The sequence below is a fragment of the Seriola lalandi genome, unplaced genomic scaffold (assembly GCF_002814215.2).
Source record: "Seriola lalandi dorsalis isolate HSWRI2012SDOR001 ecotype SW California unplaced genomic scaffold, Sedor1 jcf7180002054864, whole genome shotgun sequence".
NCBI lineage: Eukaryota > Metazoa > Chordata > Actinopteri > Carangiformes > Carangidae > Seriola > Seriola lalandi.
In genome coordinates, this window is record NW_019525417.1 from 2,872,844 (window position 1) to 2,892,727 (window position 19,884).

General features: G+C 39.8%; 4 protein-coding genes and 2 non-coding genes across 9 annotated transcripts in view; 5 read left to right on the top strand and 1 right to left on the bottom strand.

Annotated features, from left to right (window-relative positions):
* The first annotated feature begins 9 nt into the window (after nucleotides 1-9).
* Nucleotides 10-3,076, top strand: rplp0 (ribosomal protein, large, P0). 2 transcript variants are annotated; one of them, XM_023427927.2, is made up of 8 exons: nucleotides 10-62; nucleotides 382-490; nucleotides 583-758; nucleotides 1,011-1,098; nucleotides 1,946-2,092; nucleotides 2,264-2,449; nucleotides 2,532-2,672; nucleotides 2,853-3,076. In XM_023427927.2, the coding sequence occupies exons 2-8, from the start codon at nucleotides 437-439 to the stop codon at nucleotides 3,006-3,008; spliced, it is 948 nt and encodes a 315-aa protein (XP_023283695.1). In that variant the 5' UTR covers nucleotides 10-62; nucleotides 382-436; the 3' UTR covers nucleotides 3,009-3,076. The 2 variants fall into 2 exon arrangements, with proteins under 2 accessions (XP_023283695.1, XP_023283696.1); XM_023427928.2 differs by lacking the exon at nucleotides 10-62 and having other exon boundaries at nucleotides 626-758.
* Nucleotides 809-938, top strand: LOC111671014 (small nucleolar RNA SNORA63). Its single transcript, XR_002761898.1, has one exon. It is a non-coding gene; the product is annotated as a small nucleolar RNA SNORA63 (small nucleolar RNA).
* Nucleotides 1,717-1,846, top strand: LOC111671013 (small nucleolar RNA SNORA63). Its single transcript, XR_002761897.1, has one exon. It is a non-coding gene; the product is annotated as a small nucleolar RNA SNORA63 (small nucleolar RNA).
* A 793-nt stretch (nucleotides 3,077-3,869) lies between the features above and the next one.
* On the top strand, nucleotides 3,870-7,247 carry LOC111670945 (golgin subfamily A member 7-like). 2 transcript variants are annotated; one of them, XM_023427930.2, is made up of 6 exons: nucleotides 3,870-3,958; nucleotides 4,441-4,563; nucleotides 4,647-4,799; nucleotides 4,936-5,037; nucleotides 5,353-5,411; nucleotides 5,720-7,247. In XM_023427930.2, the coding sequence occupies exons 1-5, from the start codon at nucleotides 3,950-3,952 to the stop codon at nucleotides 5,398-5,400; spliced, it is 435 nt and encodes a 144-aa protein (XP_023283698.1). In that variant the 5' UTR covers nucleotides 3,870-3,949; the 3' UTR covers nucleotides 5,401-5,411; nucleotides 5,720-7,247. The 2 variants fall into 2 exon arrangements, with proteins under 2 accessions (XP_023283698.1, XP_023283697.1); XM_023427929.1 differs by lacking the exon at nucleotides 3,870-3,958 and adding an exon at nucleotides 3,965-4,111.
* A 496-nt stretch (nucleotides 7,248-7,743) lies between these two features.
* r3hcc1 (R3H domain and coiled-coil containing 1) lies at nucleotides 7,744-14,880 on the top strand. Of its 2 annotated transcripts, none has more exons than XM_023427882.2 (8): nucleotides 7,744-8,322; nucleotides 9,006-9,143; nucleotides 9,571-10,153; nucleotides 10,357-10,532; nucleotides 10,845-10,915; nucleotides 11,008-11,103; nucleotides 11,265-11,404; nucleotides 13,465-14,880. In XM_023427882.2, exons 1-7 carry the CDS (start codon nucleotides 8,204-8,206, stop codon nucleotides 11,372-11,374), a joined length of 1,293 nt encoding a protein of 430 aa, XP_023283650.1. In that variant the 5' UTR covers nucleotides 7,744-8,203; the 3' UTR covers nucleotides 11,375-11,404; nucleotides 13,465-14,880. The 2 variants fall into 2 exon arrangements, with proteins under 2 accessions (XP_023283650.1, XP_023283652.1); XM_023427884.2 differs by having other exon boundaries at nucleotides 13,469-14,880.
* Nucleotides 11,813-19,884, bottom strand: part of loxl2a (lysyl oxidase-like 2a) — a 30,074-nt gene continuing 22,002 nt past the window's right edge. The window contains exons 9-14 of the mRNA XM_023427880.2: nucleotides 17,659-17,824; nucleotides 17,289-17,529; nucleotides 16,933-17,048; nucleotides 16,645-16,781; nucleotides 16,096-16,207; nucleotides 11,813-13,136 (exon numbers count right to left, since the gene is read on the bottom strand). Of these exons, the coding sequence (XP_023283648.1) occupies nucleotides 13,066-13,136; nucleotides 16,096-16,207; nucleotides 16,645-16,781; nucleotides 16,933-17,048; nucleotides 17,289-17,529; nucleotides 17,659-17,824 (843 nt within the window). The 3' untranslated portion in view covers nucleotides 11,813-13,065. The remainder of the gene's footprint in view (nucleotides 13,137-16,095; nucleotides 16,208-16,644; nucleotides 16,782-16,932; nucleotides 17,049-17,288; nucleotides 17,530-17,658; nucleotides 17,825-19,884) is intronic.

Here is a 19,884-nt window from a genome sequence, read left to right on the forward strand (position 1 = left end):
TTCGTATATACTCCTCTCGCGTCATTCTTCCCCCTCTTTCTTTCACGCGACCCTTGTGTGAGGTAAGTCTCTTCAGTCGTCGTGTCAGTCAACGAAAAATAGACTAGTCTGTAGGGAAATTAGATTAGTTTGTGTTTTCGGATTAATGAGACAAACATCTATATCACTCATAAATATGTATTTTGTTTCGCGTAAATGTGCGGTGGTGCGAATTTACCAAGTGCGGCCTATTAAAATATTGTTAGCTTACTGTTAGCCGGCTAACGTTAGCGGCCGACCACATGTCAGGGTGTACTATGCAGGTTGTATCGCTTGTTCCGTTTTTTGATTTTGTTTTTTTTCTTTCAATGATACGAATATTAACTTTTTATTTCTGTATAGGTACTACCTTGTCTTTAAACCGGCTAAATAAGCGATCCTTGGAAGCACTGCAAAGATGCCCAGGGAAGACAGGGCCACGTGGAAGTCCAACTATTTTATGAAAATCATCGTAAGTATGATTTTTGTGACTACACAAGCCTGTGTTCACACGTAGTAATTTTTATAGTTATTCATAGTAATTTCGTGTGTTGCGATTTGTAGCAACTTCTGGATGACTATCCAAAATGCTTCATTGTCGGGGCAGATAATGTGGGCTCCAAGCAGATGCAGACCATCCGTCTGTCCCTCCGTGGCAAGGCTGTGGTGCTGATGGGTAAAAATACCATGATGCGCAAAGCCATCCGTGGCCACCTGGAGAACAACCCTGCCCTGGAGAAGTGAGTTCACTACCCCATTTACTCTTGCTACCATTAGCCATTCAGTTATGTGGCAGGTTTAGTTACAGTGCAGCTTGCTTGGTGCTGTGTTGTCGTTCCCCCTGCAAACAATAATCTGTTTCCAGCTATCCCTGTCTGCCTAAATCCACCTGGCAGCCAGGGACGCAAGGTCTCAGACACTATACAACTTTTCCTTCTTGTAGCAATTATGGTCTGCTTGCTTAATAAACAGTTGATCCCATTATTTGACAGGCTCTTGCCCCACATTAAAGGAAATGTGGGCTTTGTCTTCACCAAGGAGGATTTGGCTGAGGTCAGGGACATGCTGCTGGCCAACAAGGTGAGAGAAACCTGGCTACAACTGTCTTGCCCAGGTTGACCACCACTTGTTCAGTACGTTTAGTTCATTTAGTTTCTGTACATTTATTTTGATGTGCAAGTTATTTTGTGAAGTGTTTTTTTGTTTTGTTTTTTTCTTCTCCCCTTAGTACACCAAGTTTAAACTAAAGCATTTTAATGTATTTTTTAGTTATGGAGCCTTCAAGGCCAGTTGATACAAATGGAGTGGACAATATTCAAAACACCCCTCAAGTCATATAATCAACAGTGCCAACTACAGCCTCTACTGGAAGGCTATTGTGTTGACTGCATTAGTTTTAGCAAAAGTGTACCTACAGTCATGTGACTAAATTCCAACTACTTAAAATGACAGTTATGACATAATCCAAAATCAAGTAGACTTCATATCTTTGACAACAGATGAAAAAAATTGGTCTCCTTCACTGCTAAACTATCAAATGGGCTTCATGTTGAAAACAAAACATCAAGACTTCCATGTTGCTCAGTTAGTGCTAGAAAATGGATTTTGAATGTAGAAAACTTCATGTGCACATCCCTTCAGCAACAGAGGTTGCCTAATTAACTGGTACTGTCAAGCCCATGTTCAGACACTATGACCGTGCAGGATAAGTTACAATGCAGCTTGTGCAGTACTGTATTGTCGTTCCCCCTGCAAACAGTAACCTGTTTCCTCGCTATCCCTGTCTGTCATCACCCCTTGACTGCCAGGGACGTAAGGTTTCAAACAGTGAATTGAAAAGAGAACGTGGCTGTTTTAAACCTGCACTTTGAAACGTAATTCAGTCCTAGAAAAGTAGCATACTAAACTGTTCCTCTTAATACCTCAGGTACCTGCAGCTGCCCGTGCTGGAGCCATCGCCCCCTGTGATGTGACGGTGCCTGCCCAGAACACTGGTCTGGGGCCTGAGAAGACCTCTTTCTTCCAGGCTCTGGGCATCACCACCAAGATCTCCAGGGGAACCATTGAAATCTTGGTGAGTTTGAAAACGATTGTTTTAGTTGGTAGTTAGAATTTGTATGCTTGACATGCAGGAGCCATTGCCGTGTGTGTGTATATAAAAGCTTATTGAATGAATCAGATAGTTTAACCAAGCAGAATATGTAAATGTTTAAATTGGTAACTAATAAGCATTTCTCTCTCCCAGAGCGATGTCAGTCTGATCAAGACTGGTGACAAGGTTGGTGCCAGCGAGGCCACACTGCTCAACATGCTGAACATCTCGCCTTTCTCCTTCGGACTCATCATCCAGCAAGTGTATGACAATGGCAGCGTGTACAGTCCTGAGGTGCTCGACATCACAGAGGCTTCCCTGCATGCCAGGTTCCTGGAGGTGAGATCCACTGCTTGTTTGGAGAAATCGGTCTGACAATGATTGTTGCTGTAAGATAACTAAACAAAATGTGATTCTTTAGGGTGTGAGGAACATTGCTAGTGTGTGCCTGGAGATTGGCTACCCCACCTTGGCCTCTGTCCCCCACTCCATCATCAATGGCTACAAGAGGGTCCTGGCTGTCGCTGTGGAGACAGACTACTCCTTCCCCCTGGCAGACAAGGTATGGTGCAATTCATTCAACTAGGAAACTATGCCATTAGTTTTACCTGCAGGACAGGTTTTGGGTGTAGCCTGTGTAGTGCTACATAGCTGATCACCCTGGAAATGACAACCGGTTTTTTGGAATCACCAGAAACCACTTGGTGTAGAGAGAAACTAATGTACCTTTTTGTCCTCACAGGTCAAGGCCTTCCTGGCTGACCCATCTGCTTTTGCTGCTGTTGCAGCACCTGCAGCAGCAGCTGAGACTGCTGCAGCTCCAGCTGCTGCTAAGGAGGAGGTCAAGGAAGAGTCTGAGGAATCTGACGACGACATGGGCTTCGGTCTGTTTGACTAAAACAGATGCAGCGAACGGAACCAGATTTGAATCGCAAGACCATGATTCAATAAAAAAAAAAATCTCTAGCTCCTTGTGCCTTGTTTTCTCTTTTGCATTAAATTGACAGGATACATATGGTTAAAATGCAGTTGCATGTTGAGCTTCTGACTTGCTATTTTGGGTGAACACTGTATAAAAGAAATAGAACTTGGACAAATTTGAACTGGAGAGGGTAAAAACGTGGCTTCATTTTACAATAGGATTCAAAATTACTAGATTGGGTGGATGGGTTTAACATGTACCGGAAATGACGTTCAGTTTTGCGGAAACATTTGTTTTACTTGAAGCTGGTGGAAGGGAAAACCATTACAAACATCCCGTTTGGGCGTGTCAACCTTCAGAATAAATGTCTGGTGAGTAGGATCAAGGAACTCTGGTAAAAGACATGCAAATGTATAGCAATCAAGCTAAACCTGTATAATACAAAAATTAGTCAAAGTGGGAAAGTATATAAGTGCTCATTTTAATGTAATCTACACAGAACATTAATGTGTTTTTTTTTTTTTTTTTTTTAAAAAAACAAAAACAGTAATGTACCTCTATCCCTTACATTTAGATCACTTTTTGTATGTACTAATTTTAACATACACTGCATCAAACTGCAGTTTCACACTCTGAAAAATGTTTTTAAGCAGGTGAACAGAGGGACTACCATCTCTCAGTGAGTTGTTTCTAAATGTTGGGTGATAAAATGCTAAGACTTGGAGTATATCGCATCCTTGAACCTCACGCAGTTACAGGCTATTGAGATGAGTGTATCTCGAAGAAATTAAAAATGTCATGTTAGTGATGCATCTGTGCGAAAGGCCGTTTTATTTTGAAAACGGTGAGCCGGAAGTCGTCGTTGGTTGGTAGCGCTGGAACATCGATGCGCAGTACCTACAGGGGAAACGTCCACTATGGCTGAGGTGAGGGTTTTCTGGGGGGTTTTTATTCATTTTTAAGGATTGACATGTAGTTGGATGCCTAACGTAGTTTTGTTTACGGCGATTTTTTTCGTTTCGGTGATGATAAAGTCTAACGTTGCCGTATTTTCCAGCGGCGTTGATGGGTCAGCAAACGTAAGCTAATGTGTTATTAGCTAACGCTAGCTAACGTTACCCCATATCATAAGCAGATCGTAGTTGATATTTAAAAATGAATGCAGTGTCAACATCACATAGGTGGTAATTGTCATTGAGGTAGAAATATGAGGAAAGAAATTAGATGTTGTGGTAGAAAGTAGTTTAATGATAGAGTTAGCTTATGCAAGTTATAATTGATAGATGATATTAGTATAAGCGTGCTGATTTCCCTAAGTGTAATCTAGTTTTACAGTCGTTGCCACTGTTCCAGCCTTTCAGACAGGCACCCCTTATGACAGTCGTGCAAATTTTGATTGTTTTTCCAGACCCACAGCTTACAGGACCTCCAGCAGCCAGCTGTCTCCTCCAAGGTGTTTATCCAGAGAGACTACAGCTCAGGAACCATCTGCAAGTTCCAGACCAAGTTCCCCTCTGAACTTGAGTCAAGGGTAGGCACAGTATTTACAAGGATGTTATCATTCCTGACTCAGTATTTAAAGATTATGCCTTTAAACCGTTCATGTGGTTTCAGATCGATAAGCAGCAGTTTGAGGAGACCATCCAAACTTTAAACAACCTCTATGCAGAGGCAGAGAAACTAGGGGGGAAGTCTTACTTGGAGGGCTGCCTGGCTTGTCTAACTGCATACACAATCTTCCTTTGTATGGAGACACACTATGAAAAGGTACAAGTGCTTCAGTGTTGTGTTGTGTATATTATCAGCTCATATTTTAGTCTGAATTGGATTGGATTTAAATATCACTGCCTCTCTTATAGTTTTATGTCGCTGTCTGAGTGTGTATCCATTTCTCTATGTAAAGGTGTTAAAGAAGATTGCCAGGTACATTAAGGACCAGAATGAGAAGATATATGCTCCCAGGGGTTTGCTGCTGACTGACCCCATAGAGAGAGGACTCAGAGTTGTATCCTTTATCGGTCTAATGTCAGGCCAATTTCATTCATTTTTTCCACATAGCAGCACATAACCATGTGATACCATAAAATGGAGGTAAATTAGGGTTTCTGTTAGGTTATACCTTTTTCCATCTACATGTTTGGTCATGGTATTCCTGGATAGTTTAAAGTAAGTTTAAGCCTGCATCGCTATAGTAACCCCATAATGAAAATAAAACATAGCTGGTGCAACCTTGTGTACACTAAGAAAATCAGATTGCTGTTAATTATATAAGAAAATGTGTGCATGTAGCATTATGTATTTTCCTTAACTTGCTATCCAGGTTGAAATCACCATCTTTGAGGACAGAAGTATTGGCTCTGGGAGATAAAGAGTCCTGTGGTATGTTGTTTCTCAGGTGCATTGTTAATGAAGAGTCAGCTTCAATGGTAAAATCTTAGAAGCTCCAATATCACATACTTGCTCATAAAATGGGAAATCTGAATTCCAAGATGGGATTTTCCTAAAGAGTCAGGCTTAAAACTTGTTTATTATCTGTAGTCCAACTTCTGACACTGGTAATTCCATCATTTGATGACAACTTCAATTTACTCATCAGGATGCCTTAACAACACTGAAAACTCCATTGGCTTCAACCTTTTGTTTATTCTCTAACAGATGTTTTCCTTTCTTTCCTACTCTTTCTATAGACAGATGACACTGACCAGATATTCCTCATTTGTCTGGCAGGACACATTCAGATATCCTGAATGGATGTAAATAATTTTGATCTGATCCTTTTTTTCTGTTATTTATAAGCACACCACCGTCTGCCTATCCTTATGTTTGTTAATGTGTTTTCATGTCTTTTTATACATGAAACAATGTATAAGCCAGACTAAAAGTATTTGGACAGTGATATAGGTTTTTAACTCTTCAGGCTCTGAGCTTCAGCACATTCAAACTGAAATACAATAATACAAGTACCAAGTCTCAACTTCAATTCTAGTAGGTTTACATCAATATAGAAAGAACTGTGTGGGAGACACAGCCCTTTTAACACATAAAGCCCAAATTGCAAGGGTTCAAAAGTAATTGGACACTGGGCACCTGTTTGTCGTTTCAACATTAGTTCAGAAAAGAGCTCATATGGCAACAAGCAACAGGATGAATGCAGCCAAATGCATCAAAAGTCGTTGGGTGGCATTTCATAATTCTGCAGGACAGTGATCCTAACTGTGCGTCCAAAGCAAAGAGCTTTTCCAGGTGAAGAGGTGAAATATCATCAGGGAAGATACAAAGTGTGTGGTGGTCTTCCACAAAATATTAAATATGATTTTTTTTTTACCATGTGTATCTATCCACTTACTTTTGAACTCCTAAACCTTGGCACTATGCGTTCAAAGAGCTGGATTTCCAACACAGTTCTCTCTACATTAATGTAAACCTATTCAAATCAAAGCTTAGACATGGCACTTTACTGTATTATCTATTATTTTATTTCAAATTGAATGTGCTGAGGCATTGAACCAGAAGAGCAAAAATGTGTTACTGTCCAAATATTTACTGTCTGGACTGTATAAATCATGTCCTAGTTGATAAAGACCGGTCTTTATAAATGGTGCCATTGTGTTAAATGCCAGTTTTTGACCATGGTAATCATGAGCGATTGGACTTGTGTATTGTATTCCAAATGATATAAAGTCAAATAATATGTTGTCACCAAGAGTTGTCATAGAGATAGGTTGGAGCTGTGTTGTTGGCACAGTCTGTAAACTAATTCTGTTTTGGGTTGTGCTCCACAGTATTAACATGCTGGCTGTAGCCTTTGTTGAGGCAGATGTTTTCTTACTTGTGGATGAATGTGACTTTTTAGGGGAATCTTGTCTTGTGACTTCAAAGATGGAGCATGTTTACCGTTAATAAGTCTATCATAAATCTATCATAAAACAATAACAGGACCTAGTACATTTTATGAAATGTCTTTCTTTGCTGTGTCATACTTTAACTGCACTAAATCTCCTAAATCATATCCAGCAGTCCTGGTACATGTTTCTCGTAAGATTCACTATCTATATTGCGAATGCCATCCCATTTTTCTTCATCACCAAACACCACAGGAACCTTAAACACTCTGAACTCCACAGATGATTGCTGTAGTTGGTGTTTGATATAACTGGTCTACTTTTCTTACAAATATTGTTCTGTTTTGTCTAAATAAATAGTCTTTTCCTGAAATCTGCAGAGCTCCTTGTGTTTGACCTCATTTCAGATATCAAAGTTCATATGCAGTCGTGGAAAGTAACTAACACATTTACTCAAATACTGTTCTTTATTACAATATTAGTACTTTACTTGATTATTTTTACATTCTGCTACTTTATACTTCCACTCCACTACATTTAGAAGCAAAATATTTAGAATTTTAGGACTTTATTATGAACAAATTGTTCATAATAAAACACCAGGAAAGAAACTTATATTTTTATGTTAATGCATCTGTACCTTTACTTAAGTAACATTTTGAACTTGTAGAGGAGTATTTCAACATTGTTGTACTACTGTTTTTATTCTTTATTTTATTCTGAGCCACTGTACATCTTGTTTTTTTTTCTTTTTGTTTGTTTGTTTTTTGTTTGGCTAGGTTTGTAGGACCGTCGCTTTTATTATGAAGAAATCAGAACGGATATCTTGCTGCCTGTAAAGGAACGGACAAAAAAAAACACATCTGCTTCCGGAAGCTAAACAATGCTAGCTAGCTACTGAGCCGCTGCTGCCTGTCACTGTTACCTGTGCTGGTGTGGGTTGAATATCTCACTAAAACAAACCCAGGTCAAAAATAATACCTTAAACCACAACGGTAAGCCCACTGAAGCCACTACATGCAGTAACTAACGCCTGCTAGACTAACAGCTTCAACACGAACGTTGACGTTAAATAAAGTCAGCTAGTTTTGTCTTGAGTTTTCAACGCGTGGTGAAAGCAATGAAAACAACATAATCAGCTATCTTTCTGTTTCTATTTGGCTTTCACCAACGTAGGTATTGTTAGTTTGGCTGACCTTTACCGTGGGTGCTAGCTTACAGGTCACAGTGAATTTGCATTTGGCTCAAGTTGGATTTATTTTAACGTTACAGCCACTTAGATCAGTAAGAAGTTAACTTAACCCCACCGTCATCAGGATCCATCCTTTTATGTCCACCCTGGCGTTTCCTTGTTTCGATGGCATTTACCTCCCAAAGCAAGAAAATGAATTCGTGCACCATGTCATGGATGAGCTGGAAACATACCAACAGAAGAGCAACCAGAAGAGGTAAGGCTCACCTCATGGGAAATAAGTAGCACAAAAACTGAAGTTAAAAATAGCTTTCTTGTATTTGAATAAGAATTTTTTTCTCTTGAGGAAAGAGAAACCATTGTGCAATCTACCATCCTGTTTGTGCTCTTTCTACCCTAAAGCAACATGGCACAGTTAATCTCTGTGCCCTGTGTGTGGTATGGAGATAAATATTGTACCCAGAACCAATCACTTTGTACTTGAAACAAGAACAACAAACAAGAAGAGGACACCACACTTACTTGCCTCTCTTATTTACAGACGTTCCTCAGATTAGATACTAGGACCGGCCAACTCTTACTACCTTCCAGTAATTTACATAATATAATAAACTGAATTATAAAAGAATTTCAAAGTGGAACATCCCTTCCTATTGGGTGGATTTAAAGTATTAAATTTTGGACCTTGACAGAGATGTGTGTGATTGTTTCTTCTTTCTGTACTTTTTTCTTTTGGTGTACCTTCTTTCAAAAGATATCATGATCTCAGTGACACTACCTAATTAAAAAAAAAAAAAAAAAAAAAAGATATGCATTGACATTAAAGCCACAATGCCAGGTTTGTGTTGTTAAAAATAAAATTGCTTTTATACTGCCCTAAGACAATATGGACCTCTTACTCTCCATGTCTGTTGTCATGTCCTCTTTGTCTTTCTCCAGCGTGCTCCTGTTCCCCTGTCTACCCAGCAGACTGCGATACTTGATACACAGGACCATAGAAGACCTACCAGAGCTCACCACTTTCTCAGTAGGAGAAAGCTGGTGTCGCAGGGTTGTTGTCTGCCATTCTGAGCTCAGGTACAGAATGTACATAAGTAGATCAAATGCACAGTCCTGGCCAAACTCTGATCGATATTTTAATTGCGGTCGTATGCAATTTTAAAATGAGCAATAGAAACCGATTTCTTCTGATCAGGTGTGGTGACAGTTAATACATAGAATCATGATATGTTGGACTTAAATATTCAATTTACCAGTTGTTGTTTTTTTAAGAAGTTGTCTTATAAGACTGAAAGAAATTAAGTGCCTTGAGATAACTTCTGTTGTGAATTGGCGCTATACATATAAAATTGACTTGACTCGAAAAAAATCACAGGTAGTTGTCTAGTGCAGGATACAAAAGTAGCTAAGACTGGTAATTAAAACTGATCGGAAATTAGTAATTAATTGCAAATCCAATGAAGGTTTTTAATACAAATGTTGGTTTTTGTTGGTTTTTCTGTAGGGGTGAGATCGAGGAAGACAGTGACTTGGAGAGCAACAACAGCTTGTGTGAAGAGCCTCTAAGAAGTAAGGAGGAGACGGATGGATTTGCTAAGCCTAAAGCTTCAATCCCATCACGAAGCCGAGGACCTAAGAGGCCAGACAAACCTCTTTACATGCCACGAGCAGCTCGGGAGAGACTGTCCTCACAAAACTCACAAGGACCCACAGCATACAAAGAGAAACCAAGTCCAGCCTCTAGTGGCTGTAGCCACATCAGCAGTTCATCTGACTCTTGCTCCTGTTATGAAACTTCAGAAAACACTAAGCCCTCATCCACATCCAGACAGGAATCATCCCCCAGTGTAACGGACGGTATCCTCAACCATATTTCGGACAGTTCAGCACGTTGTCCTCAGGAAGAGAGACAAAAGTTGGTGCTGAGGCTGCATGAAACTGAGCCCCTTGTTTGGGACCAGACTGTATCCTGCTTCACTGAAATGACTCTGGAGGAGGATGTGAAAGACAAAGAAGACTTTGCTAGTGTGCCATACAGCTCCCAGATAGAAGATACAAGCACAGACACAGATGATGTAACTGAAGAGGTAAGTTAGCAAACACTTCATTCTGAAGGTGTGGTTGTTCTTTCTATTACTTCTATATCAATCTTCATATACATATATTAATATTATTATCATGTCTTATTTTTTAGGTATTTTCCATTCCATTGCTTGGCACTTATGTGTTTTTGTACTTAATGTTCGCTTGCAGTAAATTGTAACCAGTTATTTTGTCTCTTCCCTATCAGATCAAGGCACATCTGAAAGAGGCAGTGTCTTTTTCCATTGAGCACGCCCACAATGACTACTCCATTTATGAGAATGTGTGCATCAGCGCGGATGAGTTCCGTCACGTGATCGAGATCTATGACTTCCCGCCTATGTTCAAAACAGACGACCTCCTGGATGCTTTCACGGAATACAGGTGTGAATAGAGAGTTAATATCCTAAACCTTTTCACAGCTCAGGTTGTCTTCATAGCGATTGTATTTTAGTCCTTTAGTCCCTTGAATTTAAGTTTACTCTTTTTCTAAGTTTAGTCATCAGCAAAACAACATGTTTTTCTTCTGTATTTACGCTGCAACAAAATACTCTCATTGAGACTTGGAGGAAAACATTCTCATCCTATTGGTGTATGTCCAACATTATTAAAATAAAATCATCCCAAACAGTTGATCCAGCCGATAAACCTGTAATCAGAATTTACTAAAAACATCTGCTCTTCTGTGTGTTTCAGTGATGGTGGAATGAAGATCAAGTGGGTGGACAACACACATGCCCTGGGAGTTTTTTCCAGTGAGTCAGCAGGTATGAGTTCCCACAGGTGGGTTTTAGGTTAACAGCTAATGAATATGACTGAAACTGTACTAATATATAGCGTTGTTTGCTGTCACATGCAGCACTTCATGCCCTCTCCATCTGCCACCCACTGCTTAAGGCACGAGCACTGTCTGAAGGGAGTAAAAAAGCCAAAGGCAAGGCCATTAGACGAGCAGGTACGAGCTTCACTTGCCGTGTTTGCTTGCTGTTTTAGGAGATATCTTAAGCAACAATATTTTTTACCTTCTATGATGTCTAATATTTAGTGTGGCAACTAGTTTTTTGTTGTAACACTGGATTACGTGGATCAGATGGCTGTTTCTGTGCTGTCCACCAGAGTTTATCCAGCCAGTGAAGGAACGTCCCAGGACAGATTGTGCTGTTGCCCGGCGGATGGTGACCAGAGCCCTTGGACTGCCGGGACGAGGCAGAGTGCAGCGTTACTGAGGAGAAGTGCTTCAGTGTTGGTATATACAGGTAAACAGACTAATCAAAGCCTGTGGAGTTGGCTGAGGAGTTGTTGATTATTATTTTCTTTTTTGTGACATGAAAACCAGCCTGTGTGCCATTGTGTGTGGCTGTGAATTTCTTGTTATGGGCAGGAAAGAATTGTACATGTTTTTCAATTAAGGTGGTTTTTCTAGCTAATCACGTGCTAGGTTTCTTATCACATTTAGTTGGATAACACTGTTGTTAGGTTTTTGTCCAACTATAACCAGCATTGTTATTTAAAAGCTAGTGATCAGAACACTAAACTATAGACAGCACATGTAAAACCACTAATTGCAGAATAAATAGAACCTTTAAGTGTCATATTACTGCTGTGTGTCTTCCATCCTTTGTTCCTTTTAACATTATGAAAAAGGTTCATCATATAATCTGGAATCTGCTTTTACCACTTTTATTTCAAACAACGTAACGCTTTTCCACATTCACCCTTGCATACAAAATAAAAACAATCAGGCCACAACAAGTACCCTTATAAAAAAGAGGGGTCATTCAATTTGCTACATTAAAAAAACAAATTTACAAAACAATGAAGAGGCATTTTCACACACATTTGAGGCTATTACAGTACATCCACAATGTTATCATAGTCCCTGATGGTAATAATTTAAACAAAACTGAAAAATAAGCTGAGGGGATGTGCATTTCATAAAGATGAAAATGTGTGTCTACTGTAACAACCAAGAAAAAAATATTCAATAAATAAAACATTTTCAAACGTGAGCTCAAGTATGTGGAACACAAAATCCTGGAAGCAAAAAGCACTTTCCCTCTCAGCTTAATTCTGACTTAAATTTATGACTGAAAATCATTGCAGATTGTCACTGTAGGAACCAAATCCAAGCAACTGCTGGCATAAATAAATCCACTATATTCAGCACTGGAGTAGCTCTGACAGAAATTGCAAAAATAAACCCCAACTTTCACTGCCTATATTGCAGTTGTGGTTGCAAACTGTCATAATTTGTAGAAAGCTTAAACACAGTTCTTCTGAAAACAAGTTATTTGTCTTGTCAGTTGTGTCGTTGCCATAGATTGTGGCTTGTTTCTCTGCAGTAATTATAATTGTGTAGTGCATCTGATCTTGGTTTCTAGTTAAGGCCTTTTACTATTTAATACTGTGGACGCAAATGTGATTTATACACCTGTCTTTCAATTCAATTGTGATGGGGAGTAAACATACTGTGCAAAATGCTGACCACATGTATATACACGATAGTTGAAGGTCTCATCTAATGTTTTTTTTTTCATTTGAGGCCTTCTCCAAATGCTTGAAAATTTGGCTGAGAAGGTTCCTGTTGGTACAGTTAATTTAATAAATAATTTGGCTTCAATCCTCCCTGACATCTCTCCCATTAAGCACCAGGTCAAAACCTACATTTCACTGACAACAAAGGCAAGAGACACTAAGAGATAAGAACATTTTTGTACAGCTGAATGTGGTTAATACATTTAATAAGCAAGCAGGTCTTTTTTCTCATTGAATCATTGTCTGTTGTACCAGTTGAGCTTTGAGCTCATCGATCCAGCACTGATCTGAGGAAGCAAAGCAGTACAGCCCCCTCTAGTGGTTGTCAATTATTTATATTTGCTTCCCCAACGTCCGTGCGTCTGTGTTGTCCATCTCGGGTCTACCTGTGTGACAGCTGGTTGGTCAGCAGTCCAGGGAATGGTTCCTCTGTTTCTGAACTCATTGTGCCACCTGTGAGGTCAGACAGGGAGAGGATGATGAAGAACAATACTATGTAACAAAATGCAAATCAAATCTCAAAAAAATCTCAACTTAAAACAGTAAAAATGCACCGTCCAAACAAGCCATTCTGATATTACCTAGCAACCCTATGATGTGATGACGTGATGGCACAACTAGAGAAATATTTCATTTGCAATTTATCGACAGTGGAGTCTTCTCAAAATGAAATGGCAAACTTTTTGTCTACAAACTATATATTGGAAATGGTACATTTTGTACCATGTTGTGATATGATACCTTTTAAAATATCAACTAACGGTCTTTTTGTTTTCTACAGAAAGGTCCAGCAGAGGTCTGCCTCTGAACAGGCTTTACAGTGACCACAAACCTGTAACTGATCATCAAGAGTATACCTACGTCCACCACTGTTTGCCTGCTTTACTGCCCACAACATAACATCCACCCTGCTCAAGTGTCGTCGAACATGACACCGTATCACCACCAAGTGTTGTTCTGTATCTTAACCTGACCCCTGACCTTTGGACATTACTGTTGTGGTTCCTGTTGTTCACCGTTAGGGTCACTAATAATAAGAAACTGATATAGCCGTGTTAAAAAAAACAATGAGGTATGAAACAGTCTGATATTTATCCGTTTGTCCGTTATTTCAGATAGCTGAAAGGGCACTGGGGAAAATTGGAGAAGCTCTTATGCTTGTTTTGATTTGATTGCATGTTGCCTTGAAACTAAAGTGCGTTTCAAGGTTGTTCAGTTTCCAGACAGGTTGTTTTTGTTTCCTACTTGACCAGGCGATCCAGGATTGGTTGCATAATTGGTTGCATAAAGCAGCATTTTTTTTTCTAACATAATTTCAAATTCCTTCACAGATTAATTCTCAGGATTTGGTTAAAGAAATCTATTTCATTGTGCGCTGTAGTTACAGATTTTTATATGGAGTGCAAAGCTCCTAACAGACAAATGTAATGTAGATCCATGAACAGAAGCAGATCTGTTAAAAAACACTATTCTTTTTAAAAGCCAGCATTTAAGGGAAACACAGTTAAAATAAAATAAAAAATGCATGTAACAACAGTGTTAAACTGGACTTGATAGATATTTTCTAATATTTTAGTTCATTTTAAAATTTTGTTTTATTTTTTTGTAAAGAAGTTGCAAAATGTTCAGTTGTTCTTAATATTTATTTTAAATAGCAAAAACTACCATAGGATTGTTGCCTCGGAGGCAAGTTGTTTCTCACTCCATATTACAGAAAACATAGATGTTTTTGATCTACTAAAGTTTGAGAATTGGAAACTTGAATGTTTAGCCTCTGTACATGTTACTGTTATGATACTTTGTGTCATATCGTCACATCAAGCTTCTGTAAAGGGGGTACAACATGCCATTAAGAGAGAATTGTATACGTTTGTATTCAGTAAAAGAAGATGAGTGTTTTATTTTTTTGTCAAACTGAAATGGGCTGTTTCCCTGAAATGATCTTTTGTGCCTGATTTGAGTTTGACAGGACTTACCTATGGAATGTCTATGCATTGCCATGTGGGTTACCTGTATAGTTTAACTAAACTACAGTATTGTCTAATTTCAGGGAAGAATGGACTTGATTGTAGCATTAAGTGCAGCACAATCCCATGGAAATATGAAAACTATACATGGTTTTTGACATGATACGTTGTATAAAAGAAGTTAAAGTGTTGTAACATTTTAAATAAACATACACTCAACAAGCATTTTATTAGGTACACCTGTACACCTGCTTATTCATGCAAGTATCCAATCAGCCAGTCATGTTGCCGCACTGCAGTGCTTAAAGTCATGCAGATTCAGGGCAGGAGCTTCAGTTAATGTTCACATCAAACATCAGTTTTGTGAAAAGAAACGCCTTGATGATGAGCGGAAATCAGAGGAGAATCAGCCAGAATAATTGGAGCTGACAGAAAGGCTACAGTTACTCATATAACCACTCTTTACACCTGTGGTGAGCAGAAAATCTGCATCTTAGAGTGCACAAGGTCACGTCAGGTTCCACTCCTGTCAGCCAAGAACAGAAATGTGAGGCTGCAGTGGGCCCAGGCTCACCAAAACTGGACAGTTGAAGACTGGAAAAACATAGCCTGGTCTGATGAATCTGGGTTTCTGCTGAGGCAGCAGATGTTTGGGTCAGAATTTGCCATTAACAGCATGAATCAATGGATCCAACCTGCCTTGTGTCAACAGTCTGCTGGTGGTGGTGCAATGGTGTGGGGAATGTTTTCCTAGCACACTTTGGGTCCCTTAATAACAATCTATCACGGTTTTAAAGCCACAGCCTATCTTAGTATTGTTGCTGACCATGTGCTTCCCTTTTTGGACACAGTTTAGCGTCTTCAAGCAAAAGTCATCTCAAACTGGCTTCCTGAACGTGACAATGAGGTCAATGAAATTCAGTGGACTTCCCAGTTACCAGATCTGAATCCAACAGAAAGCCTTTGGGATGTGGTAGAGCAGGAAATTGGCAGCATGAATGTGCAGCTGACAAATCAGCAGCAATGAAGTTATGCAATGAGAGCAAAGGGAGGTCCTACCCAGTAAATAGTATGGTGTTTCTAATAAAGGGCTGGGTGAGTTTCTACAATACAGCAAAAAAGGGTTAGGACAGTAACACTTTGTGTTGTGTGTTTGAACATTGGATTTAAAATTGAACAGTGTTCAGTGTTAATTATATTAACTTTTAATATGAGGATGTTTACATTTACACCAGATGAAAAGTAAAAACTTGTTCAGTTTTAAACAGAAACATAGTCATCACATTTAATATTTGGTTTCATATCCTTTGCAGTCAAATACGTTACACTTATATTTGAGTTTTGAATTTTCAGCCTAATTTTCCAAACTTGATATCTTAAACTTGATGTTTTATGATCGTAGTTAATATCATTTAACCCAAATGCGGAGGAGATTATGGTCTCACCTGTACGACAGTTGTATGTCCATATCCGTTGGCCATCATACCGGGAGCGACACTTCATAATGTTGTTGGTGTAATCTGATTCGGCAACCTCATAGTTGGGGTTTATCACGACCTGGAAGAGAAAAAAACATGTTAAAACAAGTGAAAGCAAAATGTTTCCCCTTTATACATTTATACACTATTAATAAATAATTTTTGAGTACTACCAAGGACAGAATAATACAGGTTTAGTAACTGTCAGAAGACTAACAGGGTGGCAGGGTGTCTCAAAAAGAAAAAGTTGAATTTCTGCAACTGCTTTAGAAAGATGATTTTGTAATGGGGTCAGAGTTTGTAAATGTAGTTTCTACAACAGCTAGAGTCCATCAGACTTATCTGCATCCTCCACCAACCCCTGCTCACTTGTTTCAAGTCTGAATAAGAGTATACTTAGGCTGAATGCCAAACCAGAGCAGTTGCAGAGACATGGAAAGTGTCTGTTTGGTCTGTAAGACTACACTGGCTGCAGATGAGACGATCTTTACCATGCACCACGGCTAACAGACTAACCTGGAAGATGTAGTCGCCAGGCTTCACGTCTGTGATGTCAATCCACTGACAATCAATGTCATGTCTGTAGGTATCCCAGCAGCCAACAGTGATTCCTTGTGAACCGAAGTTCGCACATTCGTACCTTTTCTGGATACCTGTCAGCATTCAGAGCAGAGTTTTATCACATCATTCAACAACAATGTCAATTTTAAGCAGGTTCATTCATATTTTGATATTAGAAATCATACTAACTTTTTTTGTGTATTATATTCTTAAGAAAGACAACAAAATGAATGAATATTTTACCCTCGTCACAGTGGGTGTCCTCCAGGCAGAAGCTGGCTTTGTGTCCCTCTGCCACTTTAGTGCCATTCAGACTCAGCAAGTCATAGTGGGTGAAAACCTCCATACTATGGTAATGTCTACAAGGGACACAGGCAAAAAAATAGATGTTGAAACCTCCCCTCCTCTTTTTAGCTCTTTTAGCTAACCCCTAACCCCACATTAACATGCTCTTATCAGAAGCCAATTACAGCAGGAGTACAGGCTGAAAGGCCTGGTTGCCAACAGGATATAGAGATTTTCAGAACTGTTACACATTGGTAATTAATTATTTACTGTGTTGAATTTAACTTTCACTTGAGAATAACATGAGGTCTCACCTGTGACATTCATGCCAAATCCAGGAGTGATGTGCTGCCCGCGGCCTGAAGTCTGACTGTCCGTTGTTGTGGATCCGGGAGGAGAAGCGGAGAAGGCGGCGGTAGGAGCTGGAGTCGGCTTTGTCAGCGCTGCTGGAGAGGCAGTTCTCCTCTGCGGCACACTGCAGCGCGTACATGGGCCTGTCCTCCAGGTAGGTGGTTTGCTCTACAACCTCAGCGCTGAGCACCAGGTCTGGGGCCGCTGGGAGGGAGAGAGTAACAAGGAACTGGTTTTGAAAAAACTGTTTTACAAAGTTTATATCCAGTAAAGCTCCACTTAAGCCGTGTAAACTTCTTCAGTATACAGCATTTATATTTTGCTGTTTCTTACTCTGAGTGCATGAGACCCCAGCAGAGAAACGTCCACCTCCTTTCGGGCAGTCGATGTGTTTCCCATGATGTAGACACTGATCCAGAGTCAGCTCTGTTCCTGAACATCTCACTCCACTCATCACCACAGAATTAGATGAGGAATCTCCTTCCCAGTACCATGTTTCCTAAATAAAGAAAAGCACATAAAAGAAAGAAGAGGTAATTCACCTGAATGATAATCAAAAAATTCCAAAGACTTGTCGTGACTTCAGTGAATAGTTCATAGTATCAAGTTAGAGCCTGGCTCTGTCCAAAGGTTAGAAAATCCACCTCCTAAAACCTTTAACTTGTTCAATCTTCACAAAAACTGAAGTGTAACCTGACTCTAGTTTGTACCTCTCGTGTAGCACCGTAGTGCATGGGTGAGATTTTCTCACCCCGTCGCCAGTCTTTGTGCTAAGCTACAATATTATAACTGTCTGCTGGCTGTAGCTTCATATGTAGCGTACGGACATGATCAATCTAATCATCTAACTCTTGGCAAAAAAGCAAAGAACGGAGTTTTCCATAATGTCAAACTAATTCTTTAAATCTCAGTCTTAAGTCCATAGCTCTGTTACATAATTTCACAGCTGGAAACAAGCAAATGAAGATTGTGCTGCTAATTAAACTGTTGTGGAAAAGAAGATGTGTGTGGGACGGTATTGAACTGAGACATTATCTTAATTTTCCTTCTGTATTTAATTTGCAGGTCACATTATCCCAGTTGTCCCACAAGGCAAATCTAATCAAAGGGTATATCACACATCACACACACAGCGAGGGGTGCTCGCTTGTCCTCAACAGTTCTGACTCAGCCTTATTGCAACATTTTGCAGACCATGGGGAAACCTTCTGTAGAAGAAACTCATACTTTCCGTCATCTTCCAAGGAAGTGGAGGATTCATGAGAAACTGAGCTATGGAAAAAAGATATGGATGTGGGAGTACTTGCTGGTGGGTTGAGAAGAGGGACAGACATACAGCTGTATAGTTTAAGCTCTGTGTCATTTGTTCCATCTGGTTGTGGGATTTGCCTGCAGAAGCATTTAAAAGTCAGACAGGAAAGAGTCTCTGGAGAAACTGATTCCCTGCACTGCTATGATAACAAAGAGGAGACATTTATTACTCCTAAACCTGCCGTTAACATGAGAACTCTTATGCAATGGCAACTGTATGTGGTGGCAAAGAGACTTGTTATTACGATACCTTGACCCGATTATTTGACTTGGCACAGAATTACTCTTTGATAAAGTGAAAAAAAACTACTTGTAATCAAAGTAGACTTGTTGACTTGTACTTGACTTGAGGGCCAGTGCTCGAGCAGTGACAGCGAACAGATGATGACATGTTTATGTGTTGCTCCATTATGAAGTGAATCACATGTAATTGTCCCAAACAGAGCATAGTCAGATAAACAGCCTCCGCCAGACCCGGTCCAAGTTCCACTCATAAAACCCCCTGCCGCTATCAGGGCAAGTCCCAATGATTCACACATACTTTCCAGACCTATATAATCTTAAACCACAAATGCCCCACTGGTTTCTGCCTTAAAATAGAAAAAAACATAAGAACACAAGCAGGGGTCTTCCTCTTTACCAGACTCTCACCTCATGAGATAAAAGGAACACACGTTTCTCCTTTAAAAAGCAAGAGGGGAAACGTAAGCAGGACAGGACTGTGACGCTGCCAAGTCATGCCAGGGGCTTTACTGTTGGAGGGTCCACTAAACTTCAAACATGAAGTCGAGGCTTTCCCCATCACTCCCGCTGAGAAGTTCAACGCTATTTTGTGTCATAGGTTAAAAATGGCAGACCTGCATTCTGTGCTGACTGCCTGTTTGTGTTGTTTCCACACAAACGGCATCTTTGTTTTGCCCTCTGGGATCAATAAAGCTCAAGCTTGTTAGAGTGAGAGTTAATAGCATCCCCTGACACACACACACACACACACACACACACACACACACACGTGCACACATACAGACATGGGTAGTAGCTCTACCAGACTGATTTAATCTTGTCCATATTACACATGTTGTAACGTTCATATCGCAACGTGCAATCTCAAATTCAAGTCCAACTCAAAGAATCTAATAACACAGACTTATTTTCAACAAATTGTAAAAAATGCTATAAATGAATCTCACTTTGTTACGGTGGTGCCATGTGAGGAAAAGGAAAGTTGAAAGAGCAGGGGCATGAGCT

Excerpts from the sequence above, each read along its gene's own strand:
- LOC111670945 (XM_023427929.1), top strand. The coding sequence starts at position 4,013 with ATGCCTAACGTAGTTTTGTTTACGGCGATTTTTTTCGTTTCGGTGATG. Across the intron at positions 4,112-4,440 it reads GCGTTGATGGGTCAGCAAAC|ACCCACAGCTTACAGGACCT; the intron begins GTAAGCTAATGT and ends TTGTTTTTCCAG. Across the intron at positions 4,800-4,935 it reads TGGAGACACACTATGAAAAG|GTGTTAAAGAAGATTGCCAG; the intron begins GTACAAGTGCTT and ends CTCTATGTAAAG.
- rplp0 (XM_023427927.2), top strand. The coding sequence starts at position 437 with ATGCCCAGGGAAGACAGGGCCACGTGGAAGTCCAACTATTTTATGAAA. Across the intron at positions 759-1,010 it reads AACAACCCTGCCCTGGAGAA|GCTCTTGCCCCACATTAAAG; the intron begins GTGAGTTCACTA and ends ATTATTTGACAG. Across the intron at positions 2,450-2,531 it reads TGCATGCCAGGTTCCTGGAG|GGTGTGAGGAACATTGCTAG; the intron begins GTGAGATCCACT and ends GTGATTCTTTAG.
- r3hcc1 (XM_023427882.2), top strand. The coding sequence starts at position 8,204 with ATGTCCACCCTGGCGTTTCCTTGTTTCGATGGCATTTACCTCCCAAAG. Across the intron at positions 10,154-10,356 it reads CAGATGATGTAACTGAAGAG|ATCAAGGCACATCTGAAAGA; the intron begins GTAAGTTAGCAA and ends CTTCCCTATCAG. Across the intron at positions 10,533-10,844 it reads GATGCTTTCACGGAATACAG|TGATGGTGGAATGAAGATCA; the intron begins GTGTGAATAGAG and ends TGTGTGTTTCAG.